General features: G+C 38.2%; 1 protein-coding gene across 1 annotated transcript; it reads right to left on the bottom strand.

Annotated features, from left to right (window-relative positions):
• Positions 1–554: 554 nt before the first annotated feature.
• Positions 555–1,082, bottom strand: LOC104088363 (uncharacterized). The gene has a single exon (XM_009593024.1). The coding sequence runs from the start codon at positions 1,080–1,082 to the stop codon at positions 555–557; it is 528 nt and encodes a 175-aa protein (XP_009591319.1).
• Between the last annotated feature and the right edge of the window lie 14,404 nt (positions 1,083–15,486).

The following is a 15,486-nucleotide window of genomic DNA, read 5'->3' as shown; positions in this document are numbered from 1 at the left end:
TATTCCACGCGGAATGTCACTGGTACTTGCATAGCGGGGGAAAAAATTTGCAGCTTGTAAGGCATCTATTCTCGAACACTGGAGCAAAATATGCTTATACAAATATTACCAACTAAATATTAACCAAAAGTTCATGAAAATCTAGCCTAGAAGTTGTTGTCGATAAAAGTTGATATATAGGAGGAGTATTAAATGATTGTATATATGCAATTGTATAAATACAATCAGCAATCTAAGGTATCGACTTTAAATATGCTTCAATGACTTTAATGATTGTATATAGTTGGGCAGAAACTTTTAACCAAAAACAATTGTCGGAACAAGTACTAGAAATTCAAGATTTAGAGGAGGGACTCATCATCCAAACTTTAATTGCATGGCAGTAAAAAACAAAAAGGGATAAGATTTAAATACTAGAACTATATTTAATCAAAACGAACTAACACTATTTCATCAAGCAAATAATATTAATGACTACTACTCATGTAAAAACTATGAATACATGATGTTTATTCACTAGCTACTACGAATAGGCAAACAAAAAATCAAACTACTCAATTATTTTTAACCACGGATCCATCACCGATCAAGTGGTCTATTTTTCCATTAGAGTGCTTAAAGAAATCTGCCACATCCAAGTGGGTGATGTCAAATTTATTGTCATAGACAAAATTAGCTTCAGGGCCTTTATTCTTTAGAGATACTTGATAAAGCTCAATCAAATATCTTGGTGTATGACAAATATTTGCCCAATGCCCTTTTACACCGCAACGATAGCATTCAGCTTCTGAACCCTTTGGTTTTGGCTTCTCATCTTTCCCTTTCCACTTTTGGTGGTTATTTTTCTTTGGGGGATGATTAACGCCAGGAAAATTTCTTCCATGGCTACGGCCACAACATTTTCCACGCTTAGTATAATGGGAATACACCTCATCCACTTCAGGCAATGGTGTAGACTCAGTGAGTTGATTTTCGTAATTTCTCATGAGCAAGTCGTTGTTTCGTTCAGCCACAATGAGAAGAGAAATCAACTCAGAATACTTCTTGAAACCTTTCTCTCTGTACTGCTGTTGCAGGACCATATTGGAGGCATGAAACGTTGTGAACGTTTTTTCAAGCATATCATAGTGAGTGATACTATCTCCACAGAGTTTCAATTTGGAAGTAATTCTGAACATCACAAAATTATTTTCAGAATCAGACTTAAAGTATTGGAGCCTTATATGAGCCCAATCATTTCGTGCTTGTGGAAGAGTGACCAACTTTAAGTTGTCATATCTTTCCTTTAAGCCATTTCACAAAATAAGTGGATCTTTGACCGTGAGATATTCTATTTTCAACCTTCATCAAGGTGATGACGCAAGAAAATCAAGGCCTTAGCACAGTCTTGGGTAGATGCTTTATTTTTATCTTTAATCGCGTCTCTAAGACCTATTGCATCTAAATGAATTTCAGCATCCAACACCCATGACATATAGTTCTTGCCCGAAATTTTAAGGGCAATGAACTTTCTTTTCATAATATCATTCATAATTAAAAGAGGAGAAAAATTATACCTTAGTCTTCTCAAAAATCTTTTTGAGACGGTAGAGTCTCGTGTTGATAACGTGAAATAAAACAATACGGAAAAGATTAATATTGCAAGGAAAAGAGAGAGGTAATTCTTATTGAATTTCAGATGATTTACAATGGTGTAAAGCCCCTCTATTTATAGGGGAAAAATGACTTAGCCACAAAGTAACAAACTCTCTAACAGATTATCACGACCCAAAATCCCACCACAAGCGTCGTGATGACACTTAGTCTCTAAGACTAAGTAAGCTGATTATAATTACAATTCAAGCCAAAAATTTTTTTAAATAGATAATCAAAACCAACCGCGGAAATAATTACAAATAACCTCCCAAGACTGGTAACACTGAGTCACGAACTCTAACTGAATACATGAAATGATCTCAAGGATCAAATATGTCACTCCTCAATCTCGGGGAGCGCGACCGACGCTCAACTGAGTGAACCCGGTCGAGCAAGCCTATTAAACCTTTCCTACCTGACTCATTCATAACCCAAAAAGGGACTGCATCACCATTTGTAAAATCGGGGAGAGATCAGTTATATAAATATATAAACGTTGCTAGTTCATTTTCCTTATATACATTATGCCATAGTTGAATTTTCAAAATACAACTCGATCCAATGACCACCCCAACATACATACATGACCCACAAAGACGTCTACGGAGCCTCTAAAGATACAAAAGATCAACATGACAATGCCGGCAACAAGGCCCCGGCTATACCTCAAAATGTGAAAATTTATACAAAAGAAGGACTACATGACCCCTGGGAGAAATAGGGCTCACCAAGACTGCTGTGAGGAGAGAAAGAGAGCACCCTTATCTGCGATCGGCACTATCTGCGATGGAACCACCTACATCCATTCAAAGATGTAGCGCCCCCGACAAAATGGACGTTAGTACTATCGAATAATACTAGTATGTAAGACAAACACCAATCTTAGTAGAATGAACAGTGAAACAAAGAGAAGGCAGTCATAATAATCAATATGTACTTCATAGGAATACAAAGAAAATACCAAGTAAGGATCACATAGTTTCCAATTCAATCTTTCCATCTTTTTAGATTAATAATCTTTAGTGCCAAAGCCACAACTCACAATGCCACCGTATTTTTACACGAAGTCCGGTCTCGGCCCGACCAGCTAAGCCATCTCAAGTGAGACATATCCATATCCATAATGTAATTCAATAATTCCAATACAAATGCTACCATGTGTACAACATGGCGTCTGTTCTCGGCCCGATCGACTAAGCCATATCACTTGAGACATAACCTCTTTCAACTGTCCACTCAATTCACATTTCTTTCCCATCTTCATTACATGGCACAAACAACCTCATTTATTAAGTAGTTCTTGGCACTTGGGCACATTTTTCAATTCAAGTCTTTCCCTTTTTATTTGTTCAAATAATATCATCATTCATGTCGATAAGTACCATCACATAAGGCATTTCACACATAAGGGAAGGAGCTTGAAAAATCATAATTACGTTCTCAAATAGCATGATAACATGGTAACCATCTAAAATAATTAAGGAACATGAATCTTTCAATCAAACACACTAAGGCAAACAATTCTAGTATAATCAAGTTGGAACTTACACCAATTATTCGGACACCAGGAGTTCGATTCTAAGAAGAAGAGAGTTAGCCATACATACCTCAATTGCGCTTTTTTAGACTCTACAATTATCCAGAACCCTTAGCAACCTCAATCTATTTTTGTAATATACAAATTGAATCCAAAATTAGGAAAACGTTCATGGTTCTAGTTCACTTTTTATTTTTCCCACACTCTTTATCACATGCATGCAAGATGAACAACCCTCATACCCATGGATCATCTTATTAATACCCCATTATAGCTATGTTTGAAATTAAGAGCTGGGGTGATGAAGTCTTACCTTTTTGGATGAAGAATTTGGTGCTCTACTTGAATATTTCCAAGCTTTGAGTGATGGTTGAAGATTAATTAATGGGAATTAGGCCCTCTCTCTAGAACCCTCTCTCTCACACACTAGAAATATTAGAAATGAGCTTCAAAATAGGCTAAATGGGTGTTTTAACGGAATGGGGGTCGGGTTTTAAATTAAGAAAAATGGTACCCCGACACAGGTCTGCGGTCACATATGCGACACATAATGGTCATGCGGTCCGCAAAGTGACCGCAGAAATGGCCCTCAGGGGCCTAAGCTTTCGTCTTAGGTATGCGACCAGTATGCGGTCTGCATACTTGTTCTGTGGTCGCATAATGCACCGCAGAACTCCCTCCGCAGAAACCCAAGAGGAAATTATGCGACCGATATACGGTCGCATAATCGACCGCAAAACTGACCTCAAATTGGCCAAACTTACTGCTTCACTCTACGGCCATTATGTGGTCCGCAGAGTGATTATGCGGCCGCGTAATGGGCCGCAGAAATGCTTTCTTCTGCGAAACATTTTCTCTAAGTCCGTAGGGTACTGTTCAGTCCAAAAAGTCTGAACCGCAGCGAGCAAGATCGCCGCGAAGCATTTTTACTATAGTAACGCAGGAATCTAACTTGACACCACGAAACCCCGAGTATTTTGGTTAAACATTTTATGGGTCTTTACAAAATACTCAATACTGTTTGATTAATAATTAACAGTACAATAAAATGGAAAGATTCTAAGAGACTACGACGACCAAGCAGTTCTACCTTGAATCCTTGCGATCACACTCTAACTCTGTCCGAGTCCGATATTCCCAATAACTGGCTCTGCATAAAAATATGCAAAAGTATAGTATGAGTACACCACAGTCGGTACCCAATAAGTATCAAGACTAACCTCAGTAAAGTAGTGACGAGGTACAGTCAAGACACTCACCAGTCTAATAACCTGTGCAATATAGTATACAAAAATAATAAGAAACAAATAGCAATGATGACAACAATAATCAACCAGTGATATACACAACAGGGCAACAAGAACACCATAAATATTGCTCAACAAATAATGAATACAAGTACAACCAATTAATCAAGTCCTTCAAATATAAATCTTCGCCTATATATTTTTCAAATAATAATCTTTAGGATATAATACTTTCCAATAAATATATTTCGAATATACTCCCTTCAAATAAATATCTTTCAAATATAATTCTTTCAAATAAATCTCTTTCAAATATAATTTCTTCAAATAAATATCTTTCAAATATAATTCTTTAAAATAAATCTTTTTCAAATATAATTCTTTCAAATAAATATCTTTCGAATAAAAGTCACCCTGTGACACCTCATTTCAAAATCATAAAATACAGGTCTCAGCCCACTTTCATATTTCTACGGCACCTCATGCCAATTTTTCTATCACAACCGCGTGGACAACTCGCGTGCCAATATCATCATCATTTACTCACGGCACCGCGTGCCCCCATTTCATATCACAACTACACGGACAATTCATGTAACACCCCGACCGGTTGTTTTGAGCTCTAGTACGCCATTCAGTGGATTGAGACCCTGAGCAGCTTGACTTTAGGTATTATGACTTGTACGTATGGTCGGAATTGAATTTTGGGAAGTTTGGAGTTAGTTTGGGAAGAAAATTCTAATTTTGGAAGCTTTAAGTTGGAGGAATTGACTAAAGTGTGATTTTTGAGTAGATGACCTCGGAATTGGGATTTGAAGGTTCCAACATGTTCGTATGATGATTTTGGACTTGGGCGTATGTCCGGATCGGATTTTGGATGACCCAGGAATGTTTCAGCGCCTATTGTGGAAGTTGGCATTTTGGAAGAATTTCCTAAATTTGGGTTGAAGTGCATTTCAATATACTTGATGTCCATTTGGGATTCCGAGTCTGGGAATAGCTCCGTAAGGTGATTCTGGTATTGGGAGCGCGTCCGGATGTGGATTTGGAGGTCCGTAGGTCATTTTGGGGTCATTTAGCGAAAGTTAGAAATTTGAAGGTTTTTGAGAAGTTTGACCGGGAGTGAACTTTTTGATATCGGGGTCGGATTCCTATTCCAGAAGTTGAAGTAGGTCAGATGTCGAATGTGACTTGTGTGCAAAATTTGAGGTCAATCGGACGTGATTTGATAGGTTTCGGCATCGAATATAGAAGTTTGAAGTTCTAAAGTTCATTAAGTTTGAATTGGAGGGTGATTCGTGTTTTTAGCGTTGTTTGATGTGACCTAAAGACTTGACTAAGTTCGCATGATATTTTAGGACTTGTTGGAATGTTTTGTTGGGGTCTCGGGGGCCTCGGGTGAATTTCGAATGCTTAACAGATCGATTTTTGGACTAAGGAAAATGCTAAGGCAGCTGGTATTTAGTGTAACCGTACCTGCGAGGTTTTGGCCGCAGTTGCGGAGCCGCAAAAGTGCCAAGAGGGTCACAGAAGTGGTTCTGGCTGGGGAAGGCTGGGACCGCTGATGCGGTCAAGTTCCGCAAAAGCGGGACCGCACCTGCGCACGAAGAGCCGCAGAAGCGGAGACGCAGAAGCGCTGTCGGGTCGCAAATACGGGAAATGTTGGGCTGAGCTTGAACCGCACCTGCGATGGAATTTCCGCAGGTGCGGAGCCGCATAAGCGGCTATAGGACCGCAGGTGCGAAGATCGTGGCTGGGCAGTGTTTTCTTTAAAACGAGAGTTGGGTTCAATTTAACTTCATTTTGTCCATGGCAGCCGATTTTGGAGCAGGTTTGTGAGTGCCATCTTCATCCTCTATTATGGGGTAAGTGACTTCTTCTCCTTTTGGGTTAAATACATGGTTTATATATGGATTTAAACATGAAAATTAGTAGAAATTTGGGATTTTGAAGAAAAACCTAGAAATTGGTATTCTTGGATTTTGATCATGAATTTGGGCATGAAATTGAGAATTAATTATATATTTGAGTTCGTAGTGCTATGGGTAGTGTTTGTCTTCGAAAATATTTGGAATCCGGGCACGTGGGCCCGAGGGTTGCTTTATCGATTTTTCGAACGGAGTTGGAAATTGTTATATATTGATTAATTATGAGTATTAGAGTATATTTTGATTGTGTTGCATTTTATTTTGCTAGTTTTGGATCGGTCGTCACCGGTTTGAGGTGTTAGGGCGGTGTTGGAGCCGATTTTAGAACGTCGGAGTGAGATAAGTCTCATGTCTAACTCTGTGAGGCAGAAACTACCCCTATGTGGTATATTTGATGTGTACAACTTGTTGCGGGGACTACGTACGCATGAGGTGAAGAGAGTCCGTATGTAGTTAGATTTATTTTATTGTCCGGGTAGACTTAGGTTACACCGTGTTGTACTTGTACTATAGAGATTATCCTTGCTTGTTTAAATCCTTATTTTACATTTCTACTTAAGACTAGACTTGCTATTGTAGAGACTTCACGATTAGTCACTGAATAACTTTACTCCTCTTACGGCATGTTTCCGTGATATATATATACACTTCATTGAAAGGTTTTTGTTGAAGAAATTACAACTCACACATTTATTCGTGAGTGGGGTCAAGGACCCGTCAAAGCTTCTTATTCTAATGGCTGTTCGCCTCGACAGGATTATGTATTTCACTCTTACGGGATCGGGCCGTTCGCCTCGACAGGATTATGTATTTCACTCTTATGGGATCAGGCCGTTCGCCTCGGCAGGATTATGTATTTTACTCTTATGGGATCGGACCGTTCGTCTCGGCAGGATATTGTATTTCACTCTTATAGGATCGGGTCGTTCGCCTCGGCGGGATATTGTATTTCACTCTTATGGGATCGGGCCGATCGCCTCGGCAGAATTTATGTACCACACTCTCATGGGAGCGGGCCGTTCGCCTCGGCAGTTTAATAGTCTATGGTTCGGGCTGTTCGACCCTCGGTACTGCACAGTTTAAATTTTTATGTTGGATCGGGTCGTACGCCTCGGCATTTCCTATATCATATCCTCATGGATTCGTGCATAATATTTGGCAAAAAGCCAGTATATCTGTGAGTTTTCCCGATGTGAGTTATGACGATCTATCTAATGAGATCCACTATATATATATATATATATATATATATAAAAAACTGGAAACTTCTAATGCAGAGCTTGAGTTTCTCGAAAAGAGGGGGAATTTGTACCACGTGATTTATTACTTGTTTACCTCATTTATTTACTCTTCCTCATATTTACTTATCTCTTTACTGTACCTGATATTATTGGACCACTAGTGAGTATCTATATCGACCCCTCATCACTACTCCTCCGGGGTTAGGCTAGATACTTACTAGGTACACGTTGATTACGTACTCATGCTATACTTGGTGCACATTTTTGTGCAGGTACATATGTGACTAGTGGCCTTGTGAGAGAAGAGGCGTGTATGAATGCGGGGATTTACGTGAGCTGCATTCTACATTACGACCCGCAGCCGGCAGATTCAGAGTAGTTATATTTTTTCTGTCCAAATTTATATTCCGAACACATGTTGTATTTTATTTTACATTCCTAGTTGATACTCATGCACTTGTGACACCGAGTTTTGGGGGTGATTATGAGTTGTTCTGTATTGAAATGTTTAAAAATATTATCATTTACTCTGTAAATTCCATCTTCTACTATTTAATGGAAGGAAAAATATGATTTCAAAATATTAAAACGAGAACCAAATTAAGTATTTATTGTTGGCTTGCCTCACAGCGGTGTCCGGTGCCATCACGACCTTTAATAGATTTTGGGCCGTGACGATTCACGTGCCAATATCATCATTATTTACCCACGGCACCTCGTGCCCACATTTTATTTCATAATCCGCCGGGCAATAGCCACAGGCTCCCAATTTCAACATAGATAGACTATTATCAATTTACCATCAACAAGATAAATTGCACAAGATATAAAGAAAACACAAGGAAAATCACAACATCACATGAAAATTACCAACGCAATAACCCCACATCATCACATAAAAATTACCAACAGAATAACTCCACATCATCACGTATCATCCCTGAAAATAGCCACCCTTATCTCTCCTGTAGCCACCCTTATCACTCCTATAATAAGCCTCCCTTATCCCTTCGCCCTGACAATATCAATAGCCACCCTTATCGCTCTGAATAACAGCTACCCTTATCACTCCGCCCAAATAATATCTCAACACATAAAACCACAGTGAAATGCTACCCTTATACCCACATAATTTCAACAGTGAAATGCTACCCTTATATTCTCATAATAATAACTCAAATTACACAATAATTTACACGAAATATTATCATGATAACACAACACAATCAATTCCTATCACAATTTTCCCAATGACCATAACCAATTCCAATGATATAGTCAAATCAATAAATTTCTCAAAAATAGCCCAAAGCTCCACACAACATATATAAAACCTCAAAACAATCAACAGAGATGGAAAAGTAACTCAGCATAGGACAACGCCTTCTTTAATCCAGATTTTAATAAAAATAATTTAATGCCTTATTTTAAACTTATTTAATAATTATTTGCAGATAAGGATTTTCATAATGAATTTAATTCCAAGAAAATATCAAATCAACAAGAACACGCAATTCACATAAAAATCAAAGTGACAATAAAATCAAATTATCATATAAGATACAATTTCGACAAACAAGGAACGAGGCATGACACATAAAGGATTTAATAAGTGACAACAATTTATAATTTAATACATAAGGACATCTACAATTTTAACCGATATAATTTGCACATATAAACCAAGTACGTACTCGTCACCTCGTGTACATGGTTTTCAACTACACAATTTTCATATAAGACTCAATGCCTAAGGGATAATTCCCCCATTCAAAATTAGGCAAGATACTTACCTTTTTAAAGATATGCCGATATTCCAAAATAGTCGTCTTGCTTAAATAAATCCTCCGGACAACTCAAATCTATTCAAATTAATTTTATAACTTCATTAAAATTCATCGAAAATAATTCCGGATAATATAACGTCGACTTAAAATTTTTACATTAAAAGTCAACCAAAAGTCAATGCGGGGCCCACCTCTCGGAACCCGACGGAATTTTCATAAAATACGAACACCCATTCCGATACGAGTTCAACCATACCAATTTTATCAAATTCCGAAAACGAATCGACCTCCAAATCCTCAATTTAAAGTCTATAAAATTTCTACCATTTTCAACCCAAAACACTAATTTAATTATAAAAACAACAATAAATTTGGGTAATTTAACCAAAATTGAGTTAAGAACTCTTACCCCGATGTTTCCCTTGAAAATATCCCGAAAATCGCCTCTCCCCGAGCTCCAAATCGTCAAAGATGGAAAATGGGACGAAGTCCCATTTTCAAAACTTAAATCTACTGCCCAGTCATTTCCTCTATGCGATCGCGGCAAAAGACCCGCGATCGCAAAGCATAAAATTTTATAGCCCTTTTTTACTCTATGCAATCGCGGCCATTCTCCCGTGATCGCGAAGAACAAATTCCCCAACAGCCTTGTCCAGTTTCTTCCGTACAACTTCTAGTATAATGGTCATAACCTTTAGTACAGAACTCCAAATAATAAATGGTTCATCTTTCTGAAAATTAGATACCAAGAGCTATAACTTTCATGTTTTAGTCATCTCCGAATTCCTTATAGATTTCGAGATATAAGCTTCCAAAATCAGCCCTATGCAACACAAATTTCTTCTTCGCGATTTCCAAACTCTTCCCGAACAGCATGTAGTTTATCAACCATAACTTTTGGTACACAACTGCAAATAATAATTGGTTTGATTTTTTAAAAACTAGACACAAAGGGCTACAACTTTTATTTATAGATCATCTCCAAATTCTTTATAGATTGCGAGATATAAGCTTTCTAAATCGGGTCAGTGCAGCAGAATATTTCCTCTACGCGATTGCGAAAGGCCTTCCGCGATCGCGATTCACTAGCTCTTTTTCCCCATTTTGTGATTCTCGATCGTGGCCAATTCCATCCGATCACATAGCACACTTCTGTAGCCAAAAACCATCAGCTATAAATGGCCTAGAAATGGCCAGAAGCCACCCGAAACTCACCTGAGCCACTCGGGACCCCGTCCGAACATACCAACAAGTCTGAAAATATATTATGGACTTAGTTGAAACCTCAAATCACATCAAACAATGCTAAAACCACGAATCATACCCCAATTCAAGCTTAATGAAACTAAATAAATTTCAACTTCTACATTCGACGCTGAAACCTATCAAATCAAGTTCGATTGACCTCAAATTTTGTACACAAGTCATAAATGACATAACGGACCTATGAAAATTTTCAGTACTGGATTCCGACCCCGATATAAAAAATTTAACTCCCCCGTCAAACTTCCAACTTAAACTTTCTATTTTCTCCATTTCAAGCCTAATTTAACTACGGGCTTCTAAATAATTTTTCGGACACACTCCTACGTCCAACTCCGGTCAACGCTTTTCATTTAAGTCTCAAAAATAAGGATTGTTCTTCTAATTTAATTCTGAACCTTCCAAAAATCAAATTTGATCGCACATGCAAGTCATAATACGTATTACGATGTTGCTTGGGATATTAAGTCGCTGAACGGGGCGTAAATTCTTAAAATGACAAGTCAGGTCGTTACATTCTCCCCCTCTTAAACATACGTTCGTCCTCGAATATGGCAAGAATTATTCTGAGGACGTTAAATTACTGAGTGTATTCTTACACACATACTCGCGGGTGATTCTACGTCACTGTAAATTTAACAGGGGTCCGACAACGCCATCTCAGTGGAGGTTATTTCTTTTATCCACACTTATAAGCTTTAAAACCAATTCCTTACACTCCAATCAATTTCAAATGCCTGATTTTTCACATCAACACACGGTATTAGTCTCAACCGGTTGTAGCAACTCGTGCCTACGCACACATCATATGTATGTCTATAACCACATCTCTTGTCATAATAGTTGTTTATAATTAATTTCAGCATCCTCAATTAATCTCATATTAACCAAAATCTCACATCAATTTTTTTTTGCAACACTGACATCAACACGCGAGGCATGAAGACCTCATAATTATTTATTCGAATTAACGAGTCTCATTTAACGCCACCTAGGCACTCACCTTATAGGCTAAAACTCAATGTTTACAGCATGAATATGGCTAAATATGCACAGAAACATATAAAAGAATTATCAAATAAGCCTAACATGCATAATTCCCTATTGATACTATAGTATAAATTTAATTTTACAGAGGGAGAATTTAAACTCATAAATTTTTTACCACAAGGACCTCGTCCTTATATAACTTCCACCGTGGCTTGTATCCCAGTTTAAATATTTTACATCATATAAAAATGCGAGGATCTCGTCCTCAACTCCGAATCACAAGTATTTTGCACATTGTGCCAACTAAAATTTTAAATTTCCTTTCTTTCTTCTTTTCAATAAATTTCATAAATAATTTTCACAACACATAATGAACCCCCATACAATAGGGCATATAATTCGTAAAATTGAACTCAATTATTCCAAAATCACATCAAAACCCACTGTAGAGAGTAATAGAAAGTCACATTTGAACTTATAGTCCTCAATAGTGTACAAAATAAAAATGATAGACACAGGTTAACATTATCGAATCTCCCAACAAGGATAAACATATAAGTGGGTCATAAAATTACGGAGCTCACCCATAAACGGAGCATAATAGGAGGACTCGCCTCAATATTCAGGACCGAATCAAATTAAGGAAAAATATCCTTTTATAACAAATCGGAATCGTACCTGTAACGACACCATTTAGTGTAGTGGCCTCAGCCACACCATAGCAAATATATCAACGGGCTGGGCCTCCCCCTCTAGAGCGCCCTCTACCCGCCTGTCCTCCACCCCTAACTAGCTGTGCACGTGGGGTAGTAGCTGTACTGGGGCCCATAACCTGAGTGTTCTGATAACATTCACCCCTCCCAAGTTTGGGACAATCTTTCATGATGTGACTAGTATCACCACACTCATAACAACCCCTATGAGGTCACGGTTGCTCGTACGGAGTCTCTTTCGGATAACTGGAATAACCATTGTAATAATTTCGTGTTGGTGGTGTACTATAAGAACTTACTGGAGCACCCCGAGTAATCTGAGGTGCGGACTGAGCTGGCCGACTGCTCGAGCCTCCGCCATAATGGGTCATAGCTGAAGAGTAAAATCTACTGAACCCTTCAGAGCTTCGAGACCTTTTGGCCAACTTGATTAATTGGTTGTACTTGTATTCATTATTTGTTGAGCAATATTTATGGTGTTCTTGTTGCCCTGCTATGTATATCACTGGTTAATTATTGTTGCCATCGTTGTTATTTGTTTCTTATTATATTTGTATACTATATTGCACAGGTTATTAGACTAGTGAGTATCTTGACTATACCTCGTCACTACTTTACTAAGGTTAGTCTTGATACTTACTGGGTACCGACTGTGGTGTACTCATACTACACTTTTGCACCTTTTTGTGCAGAGCCAGTTATTGGGGATAACGGACTCGGACAGAGTTAGAGAGTGATCGCAAGGATTCAAGGTAGAGCTTCTTGGTCGTCGCAGTCCCTTGAAATCTTTCCATTTTATTGTACTATTATTTATTAATCAAATAGTATTGAGTATTTGATCCTTGAGATCATTTCATGTATTCATTTAGAGTTCATGACTCCGTATTATTAGTCTTGGGAGGTTGTTTGTAATTATTTCCGCTGTTGGTTTCGATTATCTATTTAAAAAAAAATTGGCTTGAATTATAATTATAATCGGCTTACTTAGTCTTAGAGACTAAGTGCCATCACGACGCCTGTGGTGGGATTTTGGGTCGTGACAAGTTGATATCAGAGCTCTAGGTTCTTAGGTTCTACGAGTCACGAACTAGTCTAGTAGAGTCTTGCAGATCGGTACAGAGACGTTTGTACTTATCTTCGAGAGGCTACAGAACTGTTAGGAAATTTTCACTTCTTTCACTCCTGTCATGCGGATTTGTTGATTGTGAAATTTGAGCCTTAATATCTCTATTCTCTCACAGATGGTGAGGACACGCGCTACCGGTTAGTTGAGAAGGCATCCACACATACTGCTAGGGCTGCAAGAGATCGGGGCCGAGGTAGAGGCCGAGGAAGTTTATGGGTCGCGACTAGAGCAATCTGTCAGAGCAGCAGTTGAGGAGCCGCCAGTAGCTCTAGTTGGGGGACAGGTACCAGAAGCACCTATTGTTACCCCCGGACTTCAGGAGACTTTAGCACAGTTCTTGAATATGTTTGGTACATTAACTGAGACAGGATTGATCTCTGTTGCACCAAATATTTCACAGATTGGGGGAGTAACTCAGACTCCTATCGCCCATACTCTAGAGCAACAAGTTCATATTGGTCAGGTTCCTGGTGTAGTACGCGTATAACCTGTTATTCCGGTTTAGCCTGAGGTCAGGCCAAAAGCATCAGAAGATGAACAAAAGATACTTGAGAGGTTTAAGAGGTATAGTCCACCTACTTTCAGTGGCACATCTATAGAGGATTCCCAAGGATTTCTAGAAAAGTGTCACTGTATTCTGCATACCATGGGTATTGTGGAAGTGAGCGGAGTTGCCTTTACTACATTTCAGCTGTCAGGCGCAGCGTATCAGTGGTAGAAAATCTATGAAGAGGGTAGACCAGCCGATGCAACACCACCAACTTGGGCTCAATTTTTGGAAATATTTTTGAAAGAGTTTGTTCCCCAGACTCTCCGAGATATGTGACGCACAGAGTTTGAACGGTTGCGTCAGGGCACTATGACAGTGTCACAATATGCTATCAGGTTCAGTGAGTTAGTCCGTCATGCACCTATCTTGGTTCCTACAGTCAGAGAGTGGGTCCACAGATTCATTAAGGGGCTCGATTATGATCTTAAAATATGCATGGCTCGATTCGCCTATATGTTTTTTAAATAATAATCTTCAGCATATAATACTTTCCAATAAATATATTTCGAATATACTCCCTTCAAATAAATATCTTTCAAATATAATTCTTTCAAATAAATCTCTTTCAAATAAATATCTTTCAAATATAATTCTTTCAAATAAATATTTTTTCAATAAAAGTCACCATGTGACACCTCATTTCAAAATTATAAAATACGGGTCTCAGCCCACTTTCATATTTCCACGGCACCTCGTGTTAATTTTTCTATCACAACTGCACGGACAACTCACATGCCAATATCATCATCATTTACTTACGGCACCTCGTGCCCACATTTCATATCACAACTGCATGGACAATTCACGTGCCAATATCATCATTATTTACTCACGGCACCTCGTGCCCACATTTCATTTCATAATCCGTCGGGCAATAGCCACAGGCTCCCAATTTCAACATAGATCAGACTATTATCAACTTACTAACAACAAGATAAATTGCACAAGATATAAAAATAAATACAAGGAAAATCACAACATCACATGAAAATTACCAACGCAATAACCCCACATCATCACATAAAAATTACCAACACAATAACTCCACATCATCACGTATCATCCCTGACAATAGCCATAATTATCTTTTCTATAGCCACCCTTATCACTCCTATAATATCCTCCCTAATCCCTTTGACGTGACAATATCAATAGCCACCCTTATCGCTCCTATAGCCACCCTTATCGTTCCTTATAATAGCCACCCTTATCACTCCGGCCAAATAATATCCCAACATACATAACCACAGTAAAATGCCACCCTTATACCCACATAATATCAACAGTGAAATGCCACCCTTATATCCTCATAATAATAACTCAAATTACATAATAATCTATACGGAATATTATCACAACAATACAACACAATCAATTCTTATCACAATTTTTTCAATGACCACAACCAATTCCAATGATATAGTAAAATTAATAAATTTCTCAAAAATAGCCCAAGGCTCCACACAATA

Source organism: Nicotiana tomentosiformis, chromosome 3, assembly GCF_000390325.3.
Source record: "Nicotiana tomentosiformis chromosome 3, ASM39032v3, whole genome shotgun sequence".
Taxonomy (NCBI): domain Eukaryota; kingdom Viridiplantae; phylum Streptophyta; class Magnoliopsida; order Solanales; family Solanaceae; genus Nicotiana; species Nicotiana tomentosiformis.
Note: the sequence above shows the minus strand (reverse complement) of the source record. Positions and strands in the feature narration are given on the sequence as shown.